Genomic DNA, 21,525 nt, shown 5'->3' with positions numbered 1-21,525 from the left:
AGCATATGTTTTACTCAGCGGATGCCCTTCCAGCAGCAACACACATACACTACGGCCAATTTAGTTAATCAATTCCCCTATAGCGCATGTGTTTGGACTGTGGGGGAAACCGGAGCACCACCAACACGGGGAGAACATGCAAACTCCACACAGAAATGCCAACTGACCCAGCCGAGACTCGAACAAGCGACCTTCTTGCTGTGAGGCTGCAGTGCTAACCACTGAGCCACCTATAATCAAACTTAATATTAATTTCAACACAAGAACCAGTCAGGCTTGATTCAAACACCACTTTATTTACTTGATTATAATGTATTTCAATGGAGACTTTGTTTACTTTGTGCAATGCTTTTTCTCATGGGTTCGTAATCTTGCTAAAACGCTGAAAAATCTCCCGCATGAGGAGCACTGATGTGGTTTATCTCCAGAGTGAATCCTCTGATGATCTTTCATGGCTTCTGACAAAGTGAAACTCCTCTCGCAGTGTGGTTTCTCTCGAGTGTGAATCCTCTGGTGTGTTTTTAGGTTAGCTGACGTACTGAAGCTTCTTTCACAGTCTGAGCACGTATACGGTCTCACTCCGGTGTGAATCCTCTGGTGAATTTGCAAAGTTTCCAGTCGTGAAAAACTCTTTTCACAACAAGTACAACAGTGAGGCCTCAGTCCAGCATGAACTTTAAGGTGTTTCCTTAGGTATGATGCAGACACAAATGTTTTCTCGCACTGATCACAGCTGAACGGCTTCACTCCGGTGTGAGAGAGCTGATGCTCTTTGAGAGTGCTTTTAGATGTGAAACTCTTTCCACACTGAGTGCATGTGTACGGCTTTTCTCCAGTGTGAATCCTCGTGTGCCTATCCAGCTTTCTTCTCTCAGCGAAATACTTCCCACATTCGGTGCATGTCAGCAGTCTCTCTCTAGTGTGAAATCTCATGTGCACTCTGAATGTTGATTTATTTTTGTAACTCTTTCCACACTCGGAGCAGCTGAAAGATGCCTTGACTGCGTTTGCATCTGTGAAAAGATCGAGACGATTAAACCAATGGTGTTTGTTTTTAATACAGTCTGAAATCATTTCATTATTCATTCATTTTCCTTCGGCTTAGTCTCTTATTTATCAGAGGTCGCCACAGCGGAATGAACCGCCAACTATTCCAGCATATGTTTTACACAGCGGATGCTCTTCCAGCTGCAACCCAGTAATGGGAAACACCCAAAACACCACTCAATCACACACATTCAGTCACACACTATGGCCTATTTAGTTGATCAATTCTCCTATAGCGCATGTGTTTAGGCTGTGGGGGAAACCAGAGCACCCAGAGGAAACCCACGCCAACACGGGGAGAACATGCACACTCCACACAGAAATGCTAACTGACCCAGCCGGGACTCAAACCAGCAAATTTCTTGCTGTGAGGCAACAGTGCCAACCACTGAGCCACCATCATTTCATTAAATTCTCAATATTAAAGAGACCTATTATGCAAAAATTACTTTTATAAGGGGTTTAAACACAGTTGTGTGTCAGCAGTGTGTGAATATAACCAGCTTCTAATGGTAAACATGAATTAATTGTATTATTTATAATCAGACTTGATAGAAACAGTCTGCAGAAACATTTTGATCGACATTCTCCCTTTGTTCGTGTCATCAGAGGGGGAAAGCCCCGCCCACTAGTGCCCATCTCTCCCCCATTAGCCTAGGACCTTAGTCTTGTTATTGAATCTGCCGCTATGCTGACATGCAGGCCTTTGTAGCTCCGCCCTCTTTTAAAAAGAGCACAAGCTCATTTGAATTTAAAGCGACAGTCACCAAAACAGCGCAATTAGGATCAGAGCCTAAAAGAGGCAGTGTCAAAGAGTTATAACACATTATTTGTGTGGTATTTTAAGCTGAAACTTCACATCTATAAACGTCAAAGACTTATTTTACATCTTGCAAAAAGGGGTATAATAAGTCTCTTTAAAGAGCCCCTATTATAGGCTTTTGAAAATAAGCTTCATGCAGTGTGTAACACAGCACTAAGTGAATGAAAACATCCAGCTGAGGTTTAAATCTAAGAGCACCTTGTTTATAACTATTGATTCTTTAGAGAAATATTTGACTCAGAGTCGAATAAATGAATCGAGTTGGGTTCGAATCTTTTGTTTGATTGTATCGACGTCGATACGGTAAATCAACAAATATGTAGTTGCAGTTCTGGTAAAATGTGAACGCTTTTAACTTCAGATACTAGCGGAGGCGCGGGGGATCATAGGACGGATCATGACGTGAAGATGACGATCACTGACAGATGGAGATTCGGCTGTGGGGAATAAAGGGTTAAAGTTCATTTTCACAACAACACCACAGTATAGCCAACATAGTGCTGTGTTTGTTCCTGTCATTCTTTTGATGATTGATACAATAAGCTACACTGCAAGGCACAATTCGCTGGTCATTTGCTATTGAAGGAGCAGCAGAGACTATAGGACTTTGTCAGTAACTTTTAGTTCAAATGGACCAGTTTCTTCTTCCTCTGGATCATAACATGTAAGTGTAATTAAAATTGTTGCCTCATTTTGTGTAGTTTGCAAAATATGTGTTTAATTCAGTGTTATAAGTTGGGTCAGATGGAACCTGCGGACATTTTTTGCTATTTCTGCGCAGAATTTTGTTAAAAATCTGCGAATTTATGCGGAATGATATTAGGAGTATCATAACTAAAACCTTAATATATGAAATAAAGAGTAATACTATAACTTGTATTTAATGTTTACAAAGCAAATCCAATTAGATCCTCTTTATTTGGTAAACAAAGCAAGCCTCTCATATAATATCTCTACTAAAAGACAGAAAATATTACTGTACAAACTATATTGTGAATAAATCATATAAATATTTCCATATTAGTCAATAATATTACTGAAATTAAATTAAAACTAAATAAATATAAATTTACACACAATTACACAAGTAAATAAACAGAATTAATAACAGGCTAAAAATCTGTGGAATTCTGCGTGGATCTTTATAAGTTCTAATCGCGCCGCGTGGCTTGTAATCACTTATCTATTATAGATCAGTGCTTGTACTGCATCTCTCAGGTTAAATCTGTATGGGGCTATTCACATATTGTGTCCAAAACCACGTTGAAAACGCGACGCGTGCTTCTTCCTTTACCGATTTTAAATGCGTTTCTGAGCTAGTGATCCTCTGCTGTTTGTTGCTTTGGCCACAGTCAGCTGATCCTCACGCGTGGTCAATTTTCAAAATAGTTCAACTCTTGCCACTGTGTGGATTAATACTGAATGTGTGTCGTTGTTATTACTTGGGGTTAGGTGTAAGAGTGTGCTGGTGTTTAACTGCATTCTTTATTGCATTTCTGCATTGGGCTCTCACATACTTTCTGCTACTTCATACTGTAGCCGTGGTGGGCATTTCTGTCTGTCTCGTGCTGAAAGCAGTCGACCAATTGCAACAGACTGGGTCATCAGTCCAATCAGCGCAGATTAGCTTCAAGCTAAGGAGGGGTTTGGGAACAAATGAATCGCTGAACACATCATATGGGAGTCCTTGGGATAATTAGGTAACAATAAGTGAAGTTTCATAAACTAATTTCGAGAGGAGCATGTGATATGATTGAGCAAGACTGGCTGCTCATCTGCAATCAGTAATAATCCAATCAGATTGATCCTTGTTTACAATAAATGGATCGATTTTCCCTACTGCTCTATATTCGTTTTGGAAGAATCCCACCTTCCACCCCATGTCCTCCTTTTCCAAGAGGAAGCTCTCGAGACCTACCTCATCTCAAATCTCCTGATATGCTTATTGAGCAGGCGGGAGTCTTGGGCTCAAATATCTCCGAGCTCAGGGTTCTTTCCCGGGACAGCATGCCAAACCTGCTATAAACGCTAAGCATATCTAAGTGGGAACTCTTAAAATGCATATTATAAAACAATGAAAGTGTTTTTTGACCTTGCACGCATATCAGCCTGTTGTTGGAGACCCTTAAAACCAAAATAAGACCTTTTTTAATGCAAAATAGGCGCTCTTTAGATAAGGATACATATGAAACACAAAAATGGAATTTATCTAATATTAGCAAAATATACATATTAACGTTCCTCATCAGTCATTAAATGGCCCGTTTCCACTGAGTGGTGTGGTACGGTTTGGTTCGGTACGCCTTTTGATAGTGGAAACGGCCAGCTAGACGCGAGCTAGACGCGCAGCTAAACGCTATTGGTTTACAGAGAGGCGTCATTCGCTTACGCAACAAGCTGGAATGAAAACAAAAAACCCGCCATGTTTAAAATACACAGCCGACGAGCCGAGACATTACAGCTGAATAATATATACATATAATAACAAGCCATGGTCGATCTGGGCTCAAACAAACCTTGTCGTCATCTTAATGGACAGCCACAAAGCCAAGAAGAAGAGCAGATTTACCCTGTGCCCCCGTAGTTTTTTACGAACCAGTCTGAGGTGCGAGCCGTTTCGCTTTCTTGCTTGCGTTCGCCACGCGCTTGTATCTGAAATAACAAACTTCTTGAGCTGATGATAATAACCTGTGCTTGATTATTGACGTGCTTTTGAAACCCGATCCTGTCAGACACTGACAAACGCGAGAGTGAAGTGCGAAGAAACAAAGGAGAAGCCGGGAAAAAGGAGCACATTATTTTTCAGCAAACATGAACAAAATGCCTTGATTAACTAACTTATTATCTTCACCTTTTTGACTAATATGAACTGGGAATGACAGAATTACTGTCTAACAGAGGCTACATGTGCTGCTGAAGATTACAGACACAGATGAGAGGTTTACACTGACTGCAGGCTATATTTAGTGTTGTTTTTAAACCTAAATACGGACGAAATGTCTGCTGTGTGTAGTTCTTCTGTACTTGATAACATATCGGAGACTGTAAGGGGCTGTATGTGTTTATATATATTCATTTATTTAGTTATTTAATATAATTACAGACGTTACAGTAGGCTGTTTCGCACTGTCATTGATCTGCAGATATAATCAACTCATGTTCATAGAACAGTTAGTAATAAACATTTCTACACAAGTATTTATGTGTATGAAGCATCTGTTTTATGAGAAGAGCTTCTCATATGATATGTGAGCGACCTGTACAGCTTTATTGTAGACATTTCCTCCAGCCAAAATAACGTTTACTGAAACTTTCTGTCATACACCACACCCACCAAAAGGGTACCCTTGTTAGTGGAAACGCAAGCCTGATAAAGGTGACCCGTACCAAACCGAACTGTACCGTACCGTACCAGTCAGTGGAAACGAGCCAAAAGAGAAAGAAGGAAAACACAAACCTGTTTGTTCTTGATCTTCAGCTTCTATTCTGCAGGGTTCTTCCTTAAACTCTGTCTTTACTAATTACAGATGTATTGTTATATTTCAGTTTTCCTCTTAACTTTCTTCATCAGTCATTAAAGAGAAATAATTAAAACACAAACCTATTCGTTCCTCTGTCTCTTCCTCTTTTATTCTGCAGGGTTCTTCCTCAATCTCCATCTTTACTATGTCAGTTGTTTCTCCTGCAGTAATTCCTCCTGTTTGCTGCTTCTTCAGCTGTAGGAAGATGGGAAAAATTAGAGAGAAATCAGTAGTCTGTAAATCACACATATGTATGTTTTAGTGTCATATCATATATTTTTGGTTGTGGCTGGAAGGGTATCCGCTGTGTAAAAGCATGTGCAGAACAGCTCGCTGGGGTATTCACAGACATTTTCAACCTGTCGCTTAACCTAGCAGCTGTGCCAACATGCTTTAAAACCACCTCTATTGTGCCAGTGCCCAAACACTCCAGCCCAACATGCCTGAATGACTACCGCCCTGTAGCACTCACACCCATCATCATGAAGTGCTTCGAGCGGTTGGTCCTGGCACATCTGAACGACTCTCTGCCATCCACACTGGACCCACATCAGTTTGCCTACCGTGGCAACAGGAGCACAGAAGATGCCGTCTCCATAGCACTGCACTCTGTACTCACTCACCTGGACAATAAAAACACTTATGCACGAATGCTGTTTGTTGACTTCAGCTCAGCATTCAACACTGTCATACCCTCTAAGTTACTGATCAAACTCAGAGACCTGGATATCAACACGTCTCTCTGCAACTGGGTTATGGACTTTCTGACTAACAGACCTCAGAATGTTAGATCAGGCCACATCTGCTCCACCACCGTCACACTCAACACTGGTGTACCACAGGGCTGCGTGCTGAGCCCCTTCCTCTTCTCCCTTTTTACCATCGACTGTAGGCCTGTGAACAGATCCAACACCATCATCAAATTTGCAGATGACACCACAGTGATTGGTCTAATCAGCAATAATGATGAGACTGCCTACAGGGAGGAGATACAGCATCTGGCCACTTGGTGCACCGACAATAATCTGCTCCTTAACACCAACAAGACCAAGGAGCTCATTGTGGACTTCAGAAAAAGATAAACATGCTCACATGATCCCATCCACATCAATGGGATGGCCGTTGAGCCTGTCTCATCCTTCAGGTTCCTAGGGACCCACATCTCAAAGGACCTTTCCTGGACGACCAACACCTCCAGCCAGGTCAAGAAGGCTCACCTGCACCTATTCTTCTTAAGGCAACTTAAGAAGAACCAGCTTTCATCAGCCGTCCTGGTGAACTTCTACCGCTGCACAATAGAAAGCATCCTGACCAACTGCGTCACAGTCTGGTATGGAAGCTGCTCTGTTGCTGAGCGTAAGGCACTGCAGCGGGTGGTGAAAACTGCCCAACGCATCACAGGGACTACACTGCCAGCCATTGAGGACATACAGAAGAGACACTGTCTGCGCAGAGCACGCAGTATTCTTAAGGACTCCTCTCACCCTGCTCACAGACTGTTTTGACTCCTGCTTTCCAGCAGGCGCTTCAGGCTCCCCCGGACTAAAACCAGCAGACTGAGGAACAGCTTTTTCCCCAGAGCTGTCTTCCTTTTGAACTCTGCCCCTCACTGACTCTTTTGCCCCCCAATACACCCCCCACACTCCTCTAACTTAAACTTCTCACAATCACTGCACTACTTAACATTTCCCATTTAAAGTTTGCACATATTCATTGCACTGATTCACTTATTTGAACTGTACATACCCACTGCACATAGACATATATAATTATGTTTATCTGCACACTTCTGATTACTAACAGCAATCTGTACATATATTAATTTATTGTAAATCTGTCATAGCTAATACAGCCTGTATATAATATTCACAGTACATCCATCTGTAAATATTACCATAGTTTTTCTATAACTGCACTTTATAACTTATACCTGTATCCTGCACTTGCTGCTATTGCACTGCTGGTTAGACCCAAACTGCATTTCGTTGCCTTGTACTTGTACATGTGTAATGACAATAAAGTTGAATCTAATCTAATCTAAAACATATGCTGGATATGGTGGCGACCCCTGATGAATAAGGGGACTAAGCTGAAGGAAAATGAATGAATGAATGAAGTGCTGAAACAAAAACTTCACAGAGGCTTCAGTCACATGATCTTGAACATGTCACAGAGGACATGGTTTTAGTGAAATAATGTGTCAAGTTGGTATGGTATTGGATGGAAAAAAATTTTGCCTAAACTATTTACTAAAATACACACTTGTAAAATTAGCCCAGATGTAAATATAAATAATGGTCCCACTTTATATTAAGTGGCCATAAGTACCAGGTGCTTACATTAAAAAGTAAATACAATGTACTTGATGTGTTCATAATGTATTGCAGAACATATCTGGTGCTCTTGATGTGGGATAAGGGTAGCGTAATGGTATTAATGGGGCAGGTTTAATGGTATGGGTAGGTTTACAGTGTAAGGTGTGGTCAACAGTGTTATTCTAAAGGTAATTACATAAATTAATTACAGATATAATTACATGCAGACATTTAATCAAGCATAAGCACAACCAAGAACGTGCACTTATACAATAAGTGCATTGTAAGATGTTAATCATTTCAGCGAGTACATATTAGTTAAGGCCACTTATTATAAAGTGAGACATTAATGATTTTACAATTTTATTTAAATTAATAAGAGCTGTAAATTATACTATATGATTGAGATTGTCACACATAGCTTTTCAAAACTGTAATAACACAGCAGCATTTATAATAATAAGAGGTCCATGAAAGTCAAGAAATGTTTAACCATTTACTGCATTTTAAATTATGACATACTAATTATATTCATCATTGTCCCATTGTTTTAATCCATATAAAGACGTAATCTTATACTAATTATATTCATCATTGTCCCATTTTTTTAATCCATATAAAGACGTAATCTTATACTAATTATATTCATCATTGTCCTATTGTTTTAATCCATATAAAGACGTAATCTTATACTAATTATATTTATCATTGTCCCATTGTTTTAATCCATATAAAGACGTAATCTTATTTCGGTAGTGAAGCTATAATTCGGGTTAATGATAATTCTGTAAGTACTCCGGCAGGTTTATACATGTTTTGAGTGTAATATAATAATCCAAGTCTTGCAGACACTTTGACTAATTAAGTAATGAAGTTACTGTACTTACCAGCTGATTTACAGCATAATGAACGGCTGTTCTTCTCGCTTCTTCTTCTATTGTTTTCAGATATTCGTGATTGTTTCTGGTCCTCGAGCGCCACCACAGGCGGAACCCGATACAGATAGAAAACAACCCATGGAAAACCAAAAACCAAGTAAATATTTAGTAATTAAGATTTTTTTTTTTTTTATCTGAGAAAGATGTATTTTTTTTTTAATTTTTAAAGAGAAGGTTTACAACTAAATGTGATGTTCATTGTTAATGGATGAAGTACCATATACACAAACAGATATGGGCTAAAGGAAAACCCAATCGTTTGATATTTAAGATAGATATGAAACATTATATTGAATTGTAACTTAAGATTGAAACATAGTAAAGCAAAAGAAAGTTTATATGAGAATCTGTATGATTAACTCACCCTTTTTTCTTTCTTTCGTTTTTATTATTATATTTTTATCTTTAAAAATTGTCATCTATGTTCAACACTTGACGACAATAAGAAAAACAGCATATAAAAGAACATTAGAGTTGCATTAGAGTTGAAGAAATAACTCTATATATAGTATAATGTTACATTTATCATTTGCCAAAATTTGCTAACTTACAGTTTAGCCTAAATAAAAAGTCAAATACACTAGTACTTGTATCAAGACCCTGCTGAAAAATCCTGCTTAAACCAGCCTAGGCTGGTTGGCTGGTTTTAGCTTGTCGACCAGGCTGGTTTTAGAAGGGTTTTGGCCACTTTCAGGCTGGTTTCCACCATTTCCAGCCTGGTCTTAGCTGGCCAGGCTCGGTGATGACCAGCTAAAACCAGCTATGTCCAGCTTAAACCAGGCGATCAGGCTGGTTTTAGCTGGATTTAGCTGGTCATTTTCCAGCCTGACCAGCTAAGACCAGGCTGGAAATGGTGGAAACCAGCCTGGAAATGGCCAAAACCCCTCTAAAACCAGGCTGGTCAACCAGCTAAAACCAGCCAACCAGCCTATGCTGGTTTCGGCTGGATTTTTCAGCAGGGGAGTACTTTCTTGGAGATTTCTTATATGATGTATTGAAATAATAGGCGAAAATATAGAAATGGTGGCTCAGTGGTTAGCACTGTTGCCTCACAGCAAGGTTGCTGGTTCGAGTCCCGGCTGGGCCAGTTGGCATTTCTGTATTGCATGTTCTCCCCGTGGGTGTCACATCTCACAAAGGAACAGCACAGAAGTATGAGTAAAATACACAAGCAAGAATTGACAAACAAATTCTTAGCTGTGAATTCTTGAAGTCTGAGGGAATATGAAGAGAAGTCCGTTGCAGATACACATGACCAGGGGCGTAGCAACCGGGGGGACGGGGGGATATGTCCCCCGCACTTTTAGAGACTGACCATTTAGAAACAGGTGATTAAGAATGTAAATCTTTGGATTTCATACAGCTGTCCCCCCCACTTTTAAAATGTCCACTACACCCCTGTACATGACACACACAAGTGGGGAAATCTATGAAGACGTAAACATCAGTACATACAGGTCAATACCAGAATTCAGGAGATCGCTGGAATCCAGGAGAAAGAACACAGGAGTAGTAGCATGGAGAGATTGGGAGATGATGCTAGATGCGAGTATCAGGACCGCAATGTCTGTGTGAAGGTGAGTGCTCTTACTGTGTCTGCGAACAAGTGCAGTCAATCAGTAATCAGAGTGGAGAGTGAACGGCTGTGGGTGGGTTTAGATGACTGGGGTGAATCTGGTGACTGCCTGACAGTGGGTTTCCTCTGGTTTCCCCTTAGTCCAAAGACCACTGGCTTGGTTGGTTTGGGACTTGTGGAGCTGTGCATCGATGTGCAGTGAAAATTAAGAAAAGTTTATTTATAAACTAATTTGGAGAGGATCACATGCTTATGATTGCTTGCGGCTGATCCTGCATTATCCAATTTATGATTCACCAATCAGACAGTTCCTAACCCACTATAAATACCCTAAGCTCCATATAACAGCCTTCTTCGTTTTGAAGAATCACCCCTACTGGTGGTCACTGGTTCTAGTCCTTACCAAGCCAGCCGACGTTTCCGAGTTTACACGTTCTCCCCATGCTCACGTGGGTTTCCCTGGTTTCCTCCCACCATCCAAAAACATGCAACTTAAGTTAATCAACTAATCCAAATCGGCACCACAGACATGCTACTAGTAAGTAGTTATCTCTTAAGAGCAAATGTGTTCATTAGCTACTACAGCAGGGGAGTTCTCAAGATCTTCCTAAGCTCAAACTCCCTGCAAATGGGGGGGAGCCCCAGCCTCGAGGATTTTATGACCTCAGGGCTCTCTCCCGGGACAGCATCCCAAACACGCTTCGTAATCAATCATCAGCTAAGTGTGAACTCTTGAAACCACACTGAACTCCAACTCTGAAAACTGGACTGACACAGTTTCAATCTACTATAGTGGCTCTGTCTTTTCCTTTTAGCAGCAATAATGACGACTGGAAACTTTGTTTAAAACGAAAATGAACTGTTTACTGAAGTTGGACTCCGAACTCTGAACACACACACACACACACACACACGGAGTCAGTTGCTAATGGTTACAGGCGCGCTTTCAGTAGTGCTAAGCATTATAGGAAAACTGTTCTTAAAGTAAAACAGCATATATATAAATGCCAAGGTAAATAAATTCACAATATGACAATGAAACAATAAATGAAGCATTCATTAATCACTCTTGCTGTTATATATCAATTTAAGTCACAAAAATAGTCTATGTTAAGCTGCTGTGACACAATCTACATTGTAAAAGCGCCAGAGAAATAAAGATGAAATTAATTAATTTACCTTTTTATTTCTCATAGTTTCAGTATGCGTAGTCAGTACATTACACATAACATTTAAGAGGGAGGATATTTATTAAAATACATAATTGTAACTAAACATTCTTTACGCTGACATCCTACGTTTTTCGTTTTATATTTCATATTCCTGGAGTAATTCATCAAGACACACACAAAGACTGATTTACAGATGTTGCCATCATTTCAGAAAAGCTCAATTTACACAATTATTTCTTCTTACATGAACTAAACCTCTTATAAAATAATTCACAATTTACTCTTGTTAACCATCATATAATTTACTAGTAAGTGATTCTGAAACATTGCTTATTTAGGCACAATTAGGCAACAGCTTTTATATTTTACATGTACCTGTAGACTACCTAACTGACTGAAACTCTTTCCACATAAGGAGCACGCATATGGCTTTTCTCCAGTGTGAACTCTCTCATGATTTTTCAGGTGTCCTGTAGAAGGTAAACTCTTCACACAGTGTGAACTCTTGTGCGGTTTCTCTCTAGTGTGAACCCTCTGGTGTTTCTTTAAGTCGCCTAATATAGTAAAGTTCTTCCCGCAGTCTGAACACGTATAAGGTCTCACTCCAGTGTGAATCCTCGTGTGAACTCCTAAAGTCGTCCGTCGTGAAAAACTCTTTCCACATAAGGAGCAAACATGAGGCTTCAGTCCGGCATGAACTTTAAGGTGTTCCCTCAAGTTTGACGCACGGAGGAAAGTTTTATCGCACTGATCACAGTTGAACGACCTCACTCCAGTGTGAATGAGCTGATGATTTTTGAGGTTGCTTTCAGTTTTGAAACCCTTTCCACATTGAGAACACACGAACGGTCTTTCCTCAGAGTGAAATTTCAGATGACTCTTCAATCCTGCTTTCTGAAAGAAGCTCTTTCCACACTGAGTGCAGGTGAAGACTTCACCCCTAGTGTGAATCTTCATGTGTTCATTAAACTTTCCCTTGTCGTAAAAGCTCTTTCCACAGTGATCACATGTGAATGGTCGCTCTCCAGTATGAATTCTGAAATGCTTATCATGGTTTCCTTTGCTAACGAAGCTCTTTCCACAAACAGTACATGTGAATGGTCTTTCTCCAGTGTGAATCCTCATGTGCACTGTAAAGTTTCCATTATGCTCGTAACTCTTTCCACACTGAAGACACGTGAACTTTTTAACCCTGCTGTTTATTCTCATGTGCTCAGTCACATTTCCCCCAAAACAAACTCCAGCTTGTTGAGCTTGATTCAGTGTGAAACTCTGTTTATACGTCAAGTGTGGACGTATGTTGTGAATGCGATGCTGTTTGTCTTCATTTGCTTCCACTGGGAATAAAATCAACAGTAAATCACCATATTTCAACTAAATAACATGAGGAAATGAAACAAATATACATTAATTTAACGTAATGTTAGCACAAATATACTTTGCGTTCAAATCAGCCGTTCAGATATCCTTTAAATCGAGTCATTACAGAGAATTAATGTGAACACAAACCTATTTGTAGCTCTGTATCTTCGTCTTTTATTCTGCAGGGCTTTCCCTCAATCTCCATGTTTCCTTAATACCAAGTCGGCTATGGTCAGATTTCAATAGCAGAGTCAGTAACCGTTGTAACAGTAACGCGCTTGATCGTTTTGATTCTTTACAAATGAACCGACTCTTAAGAATCATTCACTACACGTAAAAAAATCATGGCCTCTTCTTCTACTACTGGTTTTACAGCACATCGTAGACTAATCAGTGCATTACCGCCTCCTATCTCTGAAATAGACCATTGACACTAACTACAAAACACATGCAATCACCATTCAGACTTCCTTGAGATTCATCAGTGTGTGCGTGTGTATGTATATGTATGTATATATATATATATATATATATATATATATATATATATATATATATATATATATATATATATATATATATATATATATATATATACACACACACACACACACAGGGTGGGCCATTTATATGGATACGCCTTAATAAATGTGAATGGTTGGTGATATTAACGTCCTGTTTGTGGCACATTAGTATATGTGAGGGGGCAAACTTTTCAAGATGGGAGATGACTATGGTGGCCATTTTGAAGTCGGCCAGCACAGGCTTCCAGCATGCTCAGTTTCAGGTGCTGCACATCTTGTATCTTCACACCATAGACAACAAAGATAGTGGGGCCGTTCTTCATCAATGGAAACCTCAAGGCCACTGGATATTTGAAATGGCTCCATGATGATGTGTTTCCCTCTGTATGCACTGAAGCTGGCACGTTCCTTGGGTTTTTCCAGCAAGATGGTGCACCACCACATTATGGGTGTCAGGTCCGAGCATTCCTAGATGAACAGTTTCCTAAAAAAAGTGGATTGCCAGTTGAATGGCCCCAAGGTCTCCCGATCTGACCCCCTTAGACTTTTATCTTTGGGGTCATCTGAAGGCAATTGTCTATGGTGTGAAGATACAAGATGTGCAGCACCTGAAACTACGGATACTGGAAGGCCATGCTGGCATTTCTCCTGCGGTGTTGCTATCAGTGAGTGAAGAGTGGGAGAAGAGGGTTGCACTGACAATCCAACACAATAGGCAGCACATTGAACCCATTTTATAAGTGGTCAGAAACTTGTAAATAACTCATGAAAGAATAAAGTTACGTTAAAACCAAGCACACCATTGTTTTTCTTGTGAAATTCCCAATAAGTTTGATGTGTCAAATGACCCTCTTCCTATTGAAAAAAAAAATTGGATCCAAGATGGCCGACTTCAAAATGGCCACCATGATCACCATAGATATATACACTAGATATCACATATGGACCCTGAGCATGCGTCAATAGCGCCGCCATATTTGTACAGGGCTCCCAGGACAAGTGTCACCGCACTAGTCAAGACAGTGTTACTACATGATAATGCTGGACTTTAGCGCTGTGTACAGGTGTAGTAACAAGCAAACAAAGAAAACAAAGCACAAAAGCAGGACATTTCATAGGTAAGATCTTGTTTTTTACGTTTTTTATGTTATGAACTTCTGTGCTAAACAGGTAGCGTTATTGATGCTAGATTTGTTGAATAAAATCAGCAAACAAAGCAAAAGAAATGTGACAAGGAGATGCTGCGGTGCCGGCGTTACTTGTATTATTGTCGGCTAGTAAAGGAGTCATTCATAACGGAGATTCATTTACAAACTAATCGCTCCCTCCGTCAGTATGAGAAGTGAAAGCAGGAGAAGGGGGTGTGTTTCAGGACACAGATAAGATCAGGAATCAGTGAATGCCTGAGTGATCACTTATCCATCAATGTAGAAATGTGATGTAAAATTATAAGTTTCGTAATTAAAAAAAAATTGCAAACTGACCTCTGGGAAAACTCCTGATCATAGATATATGTGTATATGTGTATTTCTCTGGCTCTGGATGGCCTCAGTCCTCCACTGCAGCTTGGTCCCGCATTCATTTCAAAGGAGCGCTACCCTGTACTAAAATGGCAGCTCTATTGACGCATTCCTTCTAATAGACAACAAGTAAGGCGACATCTAATGTATATATCTATGCATGGTCACCACCCGTCTTGAAAAGTCTGCCCCCTCACATATACTAATGTGCCACAAACAGGACGTTAATATCACCAACCATTCACATTGTATTAAGGTGTATCCATATAAATGGCCCACCCTGTATACATAATTTTTTTGATGCATTTGAAAAAAGATTGGGCAACACAGTGGCTTAGTGGTTAGCACAGACGCCTCACAGCAAGAAGGAAGAATGTCGCTGGTTTGAGTCCTGGCTAGGTCAGTTGGCATTTCTGTGCTGCGTTTTCCCCGTGTTGGCGTGGGTTTCCTCCAGGTGCTCCAGTTTCCCCCACCAATCCACACACATAAAATAATTAAAAGACACTTAAAAGAATTTCCACACATTATTTCACATGATGTTTGTTTAATTTCATATATTTGTTTATATAAATATAACCACATAAATAAAATTATATATATATACAGTTGAAACCAGAAAAATACATTCACTCTAAAAATGGGAACATAACCCTTAAAAAAAATGTCTGATGGTAAATCAAACTAAACGTTTACTACTCTAGGTCCTTTAGGATTTCCTAAATGATTTACATTTGCTAAATTCTAGAAGAATTTTTAATTAATTTCTAGAGTCAAAAGTTGACACACATTTCCTTGGTACTTTTTTAGCTTTTAGCTTTTAAACTGTATAACTTTGGTCAAATGTTTTGGGAATCCTTCCACAAGCTTCTCACAATAGTTTGAAGGAATTTTGGCCCATTCCTCCTGACAGAACTGGTGTAACTGAGTCAGATTTGTAGACCGTCTTGTTCCCACAAGCTTTTTCAACTCTGCCCACAAATTTTCTATAGGATTGAGGTCAGGGCTTTGTGATGGCCACTCCAAAACATTCACTCTCTTGTCCTTAAAGCACATTTGAACTAATTTGGCAGTATGCTTAGGGTCATGGTCTGTTTGGAAGACCCATTTGTGGCCAAGTTTTAATTTCCTGGCTGATGTCTTGAGATGTTGCTTCAGTATTTCTACATAATGTTCTTTCAACATAATGTTCCCTCCTGCAGCAAAACAGCCCCACAACATGATGCTGCCGCCCCCATACTTCACAGTTGGGATGGTGTTCCTAGGCTTGTAAGCTTTCCCATTTGTCCTCCAAATGTAACACTGGTCATTATGGCCAAACAGTTCAATCTTAGTTCCATCAGACCACAGGACATGCCTCCAAATATTAGTCTTTTCCCAGTGTAATTTAGCAAATTGTCTGGCTTTCTGTTGATTCTGGCTCATTGATTTTCCCATGTTGTCACACAAGGAAGCAGTGTGTTCTATTTTACAGTTGTGCCTCCAATTAACTCAAATGTTGTCAATTAGCCAATCAGAAACTTCCAAAACCTTGACACCATCATCTGAGCTTTTTCAGAGGCGTAATAATCTTATTGTATGTAAACTTGACTTTCAAGAACAGTTATACAATTTCTCAAAATCTCTCACATTATTCTGCTGTTAAGCAGAACAGAAACACATGTGATAATCCTAACTTACCTAAAAGAGATAAAGTTTAGTCACATTAACATCTGACTTTTTAAAAAATGGTTATGTGCCTTTTTATACAGTGTGTGTAAACTTCTGCTTTCAACTGTATGCATATATATATATATATATATATATATATATATATATATATATATATATATATATATATATATATATATATATAAAATTTGCATGATTCTATTAGTATTATTATTATTATACATCATTTGTTAAATTCAAAAAGTTGTCTTTTGATATTCGTTGAACGGTGAAGACAACAATAAAAATACCAATGGAAAATACAACTTTAACCCATTTTAATACCATGATAATTTAATTTATACATGTATACATGAATACATGATCCAATTGTCATTTATTTGAAGTCAGTACATCACACATAACATTTCAGAGGGCAGATATTTAGTAAAGGCATCCTTTTTAATAAAACTTCTTCAAGCTGGCATCCCATGTCAATTATATATATATATATATTTGTATTTCAAGAGTAGTTTTCTGCCAAAACACCTAGGGTCCGTTTCAGAAAGGAGGTTAAGTGAAAAGATGTACACAAACTGCGATGGAAACTGATGTGGTTTCTGGCTTTCCTCTTACTGAATCAAGCTCAGACTGGGGTTATGAATATCAGAAGAATATACTTTATTGGAATATTTCCCAAAAAAGCAGAGACAGCCTGGAGCAGACCCATCTCAGTCTCTCCCCAGGACAAATCCCATGTTCCTCAAATTTGCTATCCCCTTTATCCTTGCTTCCTCCCACCTTTGTGTTTTCACAGCTGTTTACTGGTTCAACAGGCCTCTCCCAGCTCCTACTCCTTTACGACCCCTATTTAAAGACCACTCTTCTTGTTGGCCCTTATAATGTACAGATCTAATATAATCATCACCGTTTTTCCACATACAGTTCACATTTGGTAATCATGACTAGTATCTATGTTTCAAACATCTAAACTGGACTTTTCTCTCCCATACAGTGTGTGTCTTTTTAAATATACATGACCATTTCAGCATGTGTTGTATATATTTCATGCCTTTCTGACACAGATGCTTCTCAATGCATCCCCAAGTCCTCTCTCATGCTCTTTTATGACCCCTTTGCCTTAACCTATCACCTGTTTTCAAAGATATATAATGGCAGAATCGTAGGGCCCTCCACTCAACCAATTAAATGTGTCTTCATATAGGTTTAGTAAATAGAAATCTTCTTCATTTCTTTTACTAGACAAATTTATTCCACAAATTATGTGCAATAAAAAAGGTTTGTTATAAGAGATGATGATGAAAATATGTGTGAATGGACAAATCAGCAGGCTGAGCACACTGCAACACATCTGAAATGTTGATTTAGTCATTCTAAAACACCTTAACCGTTTCAGTTTTAATGTATATTATTATCAGAATCAGAATCAGAAAGAGCTTTATTGCCAGGTATGTTCACACATACGAGGAATTTGTTTTGGTGACAGAGCTTCTACAGTGCAACAGAATTACAGAGACAGGACAAAAAACAGATAATAAATACATTTAAAAAATAGAAGTAAGTAGTGAATGCAATATACAGATTGACAAGTGTATGTACATGTTTATTACTATATACAACGTTATATGTGCAGCTGTTATGTGCAAATTGGCATGTAAAGTGTGTTGTTAAATAAGTGTATATGTGTATAAAAGTGTATAGCAAGTAGTGATGTTGGTTCCACAATTATCATCATCAAGTGTTCATGAGATGGATTGCCTGAGGGAAGAAACTGTTTCTGTGTCGGGCTGTTCTGGTGCGCAGTGCTCTGTAGCGTCGACCAGAAGGTAAAAGTTCAAAGAGGCAGTGTGCTGGGTGTGAGGGGTCCAGAGTGATTTTGGCAGCCCTTCTGCTCGCTCTGGATAAGTACATTAGTACATTATCTTATCATTAAGATAATATTAATGACCTCCAGAGCATCTGGAGCATGTCAAGAGTGTCAAACGCCCCCACGTGTTCATTGTGTGTCAGCATGTGTCTTCTGAGGAGCAAGTACATTTATTAAATAAAGAAAAGACTGACGCAGCTTCTTCTACTGCAGTAAATTCTGTTTTTACTGTTGATATTTGGCGCCAGATAATCAGGAAGTGACGATTTTGTTCTCTTTGACTCATTGGATGGAAACGCTGCTTTATTTGGACATTTTTTATTTATTCCGGTTTTGCACATAAATTTAACTAATATTTGGATGGAAACATAGCTATTGCCTACATTTCAGTCAAACAAAGAACAATGTCACGTACGAGAATGGCTTGTCCTTTTTTAATAAATAATTAGCTTAAATTCACAGACCTTCGACATGTGCTGTAACTAGATTAATGGGATTATTATTCTTTCTAAAACTATTGTTTAGTTCTGCTTACATTCTAAATGTCATATTAACCTCAATCACTTGATCAATAATAAAGGCAGACAAGTGCACTTTTACATCTATTAAAATTGATAAACGTGTATAAAAGTGGGAACGTGTGTAAAAATCTTATAAACATCACACATAGCATAACTTATTTAATTATATTTAAATATTTAAATACTTTAGATGTAAAATTACGCATTAACTTGAGCAGCTGTTTTCCCATGCTAACTGTCTCTGTTTCCCTGATGCAGTGGTGTTGCTTTTTAAATCCATGGTCATATTTGCTATAACTTTGCATGAGCACATCAAGTTCAGCTGGAGAAAGAAATGCTGATCTCTTTTTTCAGATGTTGCCATAGTCACTCGTAATATCTGCGCTCCATTGAAAATGCCTTTTTATTGTCGCGGTGTGCCCGCTTAACTCTGAGTTGCTCTACTCAAAGTTGATTGATCCAATTCAGATCTGCTATTCCGAAACTGAAAACTCTGAGTTTTTAATCTCTCGGTAAATCAACTCAGAGTTCAAGTTTAAACTCAGAGTTGGTTGAACCTCCTTACTGAAACAGGCCCCTGGAGCAACACATCAACATGTAAACAAACGACTGGATTAACAGATGTTGCCATCATTTTAGAAAAGCTCAAATGCACAATTAATTTATTAGATGAAATGTTCGAAATGATTCCAAATGTATTGTTTTGTGTGGGTGTTCCCCAGAACTGGGTTGCATCTGGAAGAGCTGTGTAAAACATATGCTGGAATAGTTGGTGGTTCATTCCGCTGTGGCAACCTCTGAAATAGAGACTTAGCCGAAGAAAAATGAATGTATTGTTTTTAAATATCGCATGATTGTCTTGTAAGTGACAGATCTGATTCGGAAACATTTCTTATTTAGGCGACATTAGGCAACACTTGTTATGTTTAATATGAACTCGTAGATTAGAAAGTTGATTGAAGCTCTTCCCACATGTAGAGCACGCATACGGCTTTTCTCCAGTGTGAACTCTCTCATGATTTTTCAGGTTTCCTGAAAAAGTGAAACTCTTTCCACAGTGTGAACACTTGTGCGGTTTCTCTCCAGTGTGAATCCTCTGGTGTTTCTTTAAGTCGCCTAATATAGTAAAGTTCTTCCCGCAGTCTGAACACATATAAGGTCTCACTCCAGTATGAATCCTTTGGTGAACTTGTAAAGTTTCCAGTCGTAAGAAGCTCTTTCCACATAAGGAGCAAACATGAGGCTTCAGTCCGACATGAACTTTAAGGTGTTCCCTCAAGTTTGACGCACGAATAAATGTTTTATCGCACTGATCACAGTTGAACGACCTCACTCCAGAATGAGAGAGCTGATGACTTTTGAGGTTGCTTTCAGTTTTGAAACCCTTTCCACACTGAGCACACACGAACGGTCTTTCCTCAGAGTGAACATTCAGATGACTCTTCAATCCTGCTTTCTGAATAAAACTCTTTCCACACTCAGTACAGGTGAACAGCGAGTCTCTAGTGTGAATCCTCATGTGCTCATTAAACTTTCCCTTGTCGTAAAAGCTCTTTCCACAGTGATGACATTTGAATGGTCTCTCTCCTGTATGAATTCTGAAATGCTTTTCAAGGTTTCCTTTGTTACTGAAGCTCTTTCCACAATGATCACATGTGAATGGTCTTTCTCCAGTGTGAATCCTCATGTGTACGTTTAGGTTTCCCTTATGCTCGTAATTCTTTCCACACTGAAGACAGGTGAACCTGCCGTTAATTCTTATGTACTCAGTTACATTTCCTTCAAGACAAACTCCAGCTTGATTTGTTGTGAAACTCTGTTCAGCCTTTGTAATGTCTGTGTTTACATTCATGAAATGAGGTTTCTGATGCCACTTGTCTTCATTCACTTCCACCAGGTCTAAAATCAACAGTAAAAACACCATATTTTAACAAAATAACGAGTAAATAACTAAAAAAGTATCAAATATTACTAGCACAAATCTACTTTGGCTTTACGTCAGTTTGACTATGCGTCAACTGTTACGCGTTATCCAGTTCCTACACACAGGAAGTCATTTTAATATTCCTCATTAGTCATTACATAGAATTAATCAATGTAAACACAAACCTATTAGTTCCTCTGTATCTTCAACTTTTATTATGCAGGGTTCTTCCTCAGTCTCCATATTTCCTCAATTTCAAGTCGGTTATGATCAGATTTCAATAGCAGAGCTAAAATAACCGACACACTTGATCGTTTTAATCCCGTAGAAATGAACCGACTCTTAAGAATCATTCGCTCGGAATCAAACACGGGTCGATTCACTTTCTCGTAAAAATCTTCCGATGTAAAATAATCCACCCATGGCTTCAGATTTTTTATCAACAAAGAAGGATTCAACAAGCTCACGTGATTAAAAAACAAACAAACAAATGGCGCCATCTAGAGGACTGTCGTCATAACTACATTGAGAAACTCAAAATATTCAACTTACATTCACCGGCCACTTTATTAGGTACATCATAGTACCGGATTGCACCCCCTTTTGCCTTCAGAACTTCCTTATCCTTCGTGGCATAGATTCAGCAAGGTACTAGAAAATTCCTCAGAGATTTTGCTCCATACTGACTTGATAGCATCACGCAGTTGCTGCAGATTTTTCGGATGCACATCCATGATGTGAATCTCC

At 39.0% G+C, this 21,525-nt stretch overlaps 3 protein-coding genes across 4 annotated transcripts; all 3 read right to left on the bottom strand.

Annotated features, from left to right (window-relative positions):
• Positions 1-276: 276 nt before the first annotated feature.
• LOC130214361 (gastrula zinc finger protein XlCGF7.1) lies at positions 277-6,297 on the bottom strand. Of its 2 annotated transcripts, XM_056446014.1 has the most exons (4): positions 5,864-6,296; positions 5,472-5,586; positions 5,328-5,387; positions 277-1,013 (listed from the first exon to the last, which is right to left on the bottom strand). In XM_056446014.1, the coding sequence occupies exons 1-4, from the start codon at positions 5,873-5,875 to the stop codon at positions 334-336; spliced, it is 867 nt and encodes a 288-aa protein (XP_056301989.1). In that variant the 5' UTR covers positions 5,876-6,296; the 3' UTR covers positions 277-333. The 2 variants fall into 2 exon arrangements, with proteins under 2 accessions (XP_056301989.1, XP_056301990.1); XM_056446015.1 differs by lacking the exon at positions 5,328-5,387 and having other exon boundaries at positions 5,864-6,297.
• A 5,414-nt stretch (positions 6,298-11,711) lies between these two features.
• si:ch73-299h12.9 (gastrula zinc finger protein XlCGF8.2DB) lies at positions 11,712-13,066 on the bottom strand. The gene is made up of 2 exons (XM_056446011.1): positions 12,902-13,066; positions 11,712-12,729 (listed from the first exon to the last, which is right to left on the bottom strand). The coding sequence occupies exons 1-2, from the start codon at positions 12,957-12,959 to the stop codon at positions 11,723-11,725; spliced, it is 1,065 nt and encodes a 354-aa protein (XP_056301986.1). The 5' UTR covers positions 12,960-13,066; the 3' UTR covers positions 11,712-11,722.
• Positions 13,067-17,519: 4,453 nt separating this feature from the next.
• Positions 17,520-21,197, bottom strand: LOC130215211 (zinc finger protein 239). The gene is made up of 2 exons (XM_056447126.1): positions 20,964-21,197; positions 17,520-20,753 (listed from the first exon to the last, which is right to left on the bottom strand). The coding sequence occupies exons 1-2, from the start codon at positions 21,019-21,021 to the stop codon at positions 19,747-19,749; spliced, it is 1,065 nt and encodes a 354-aa protein (XP_056303101.1). The 5' UTR covers positions 21,022-21,197; the 3' UTR covers positions 17,520-19,746.
• Between the last annotated feature and the right edge of the window lie 328 nt (positions 21,198-21,525).

Source organism: Danio aesculapii, chromosome 21, assembly GCF_903798145.1.
Source record: "Danio aesculapii chromosome 21, fDanAes4.1, whole genome shotgun sequence".
NCBI classification, from domain to species: Eukaryota; Metazoa; Chordata; class Actinopteri; order Cypriniformes; family Danionidae; genus Danio; species Danio aesculapii.
The sequence above is the reverse complement of the archived record's forward strand: the minus strand, read 5'-3'. Positions and strand labels throughout refer to the sequence as shown.

Excerpts from the sequence above, each read along its gene's own strand:
- LOC130214361 (XM_056446014.1), bottom strand. Across the intron at positions 5,388-5,471 it reads AGAGACAGAGGAACGAATAG|TAAAGACAGAGTTTAAGGAA; the intron begins GTTTGTGTTTTA and ends ATCTGTAATTAG. Across the intron at positions 1,014-5,327 it reads TGAAGATCAAGAACAAACAG|ATGCAAACGCAGTCAAGGCA; the intron begins GTTTGTGTTTTC and ends ATCTTTTCACAG.
- si:ch73-299h12.9 (XM_056446011.1), bottom strand. The coding sequence starts at position 12,959 with ATGGAGATTGAGGGAAAGCCCTGCAGAATAAAAGACGAAGATACAGAG. Across the intron at positions 12,730-12,901 it reads AGATACAGAGCTACAAATAG|TGGAAGCAAATGAAGACAAA; the intron begins GTTTGTGTTCAC and ends TTTTATTCCCAG.
- LOC130215211 (XM_056447126.1), bottom strand. The coding sequence starts at position 21,021 with ATGGAGACTGAGGAAGAACCCTGCATAATAAAAGTTGAAGATACAGAG. Across the intron at positions 20,754-20,963 it reads AGATACAGAGGAACTAATAG|ACCTGGTGGAAGTGAATGAA; the intron begins GTTTGTGTTTAC and ends TGTTGATTTTAG.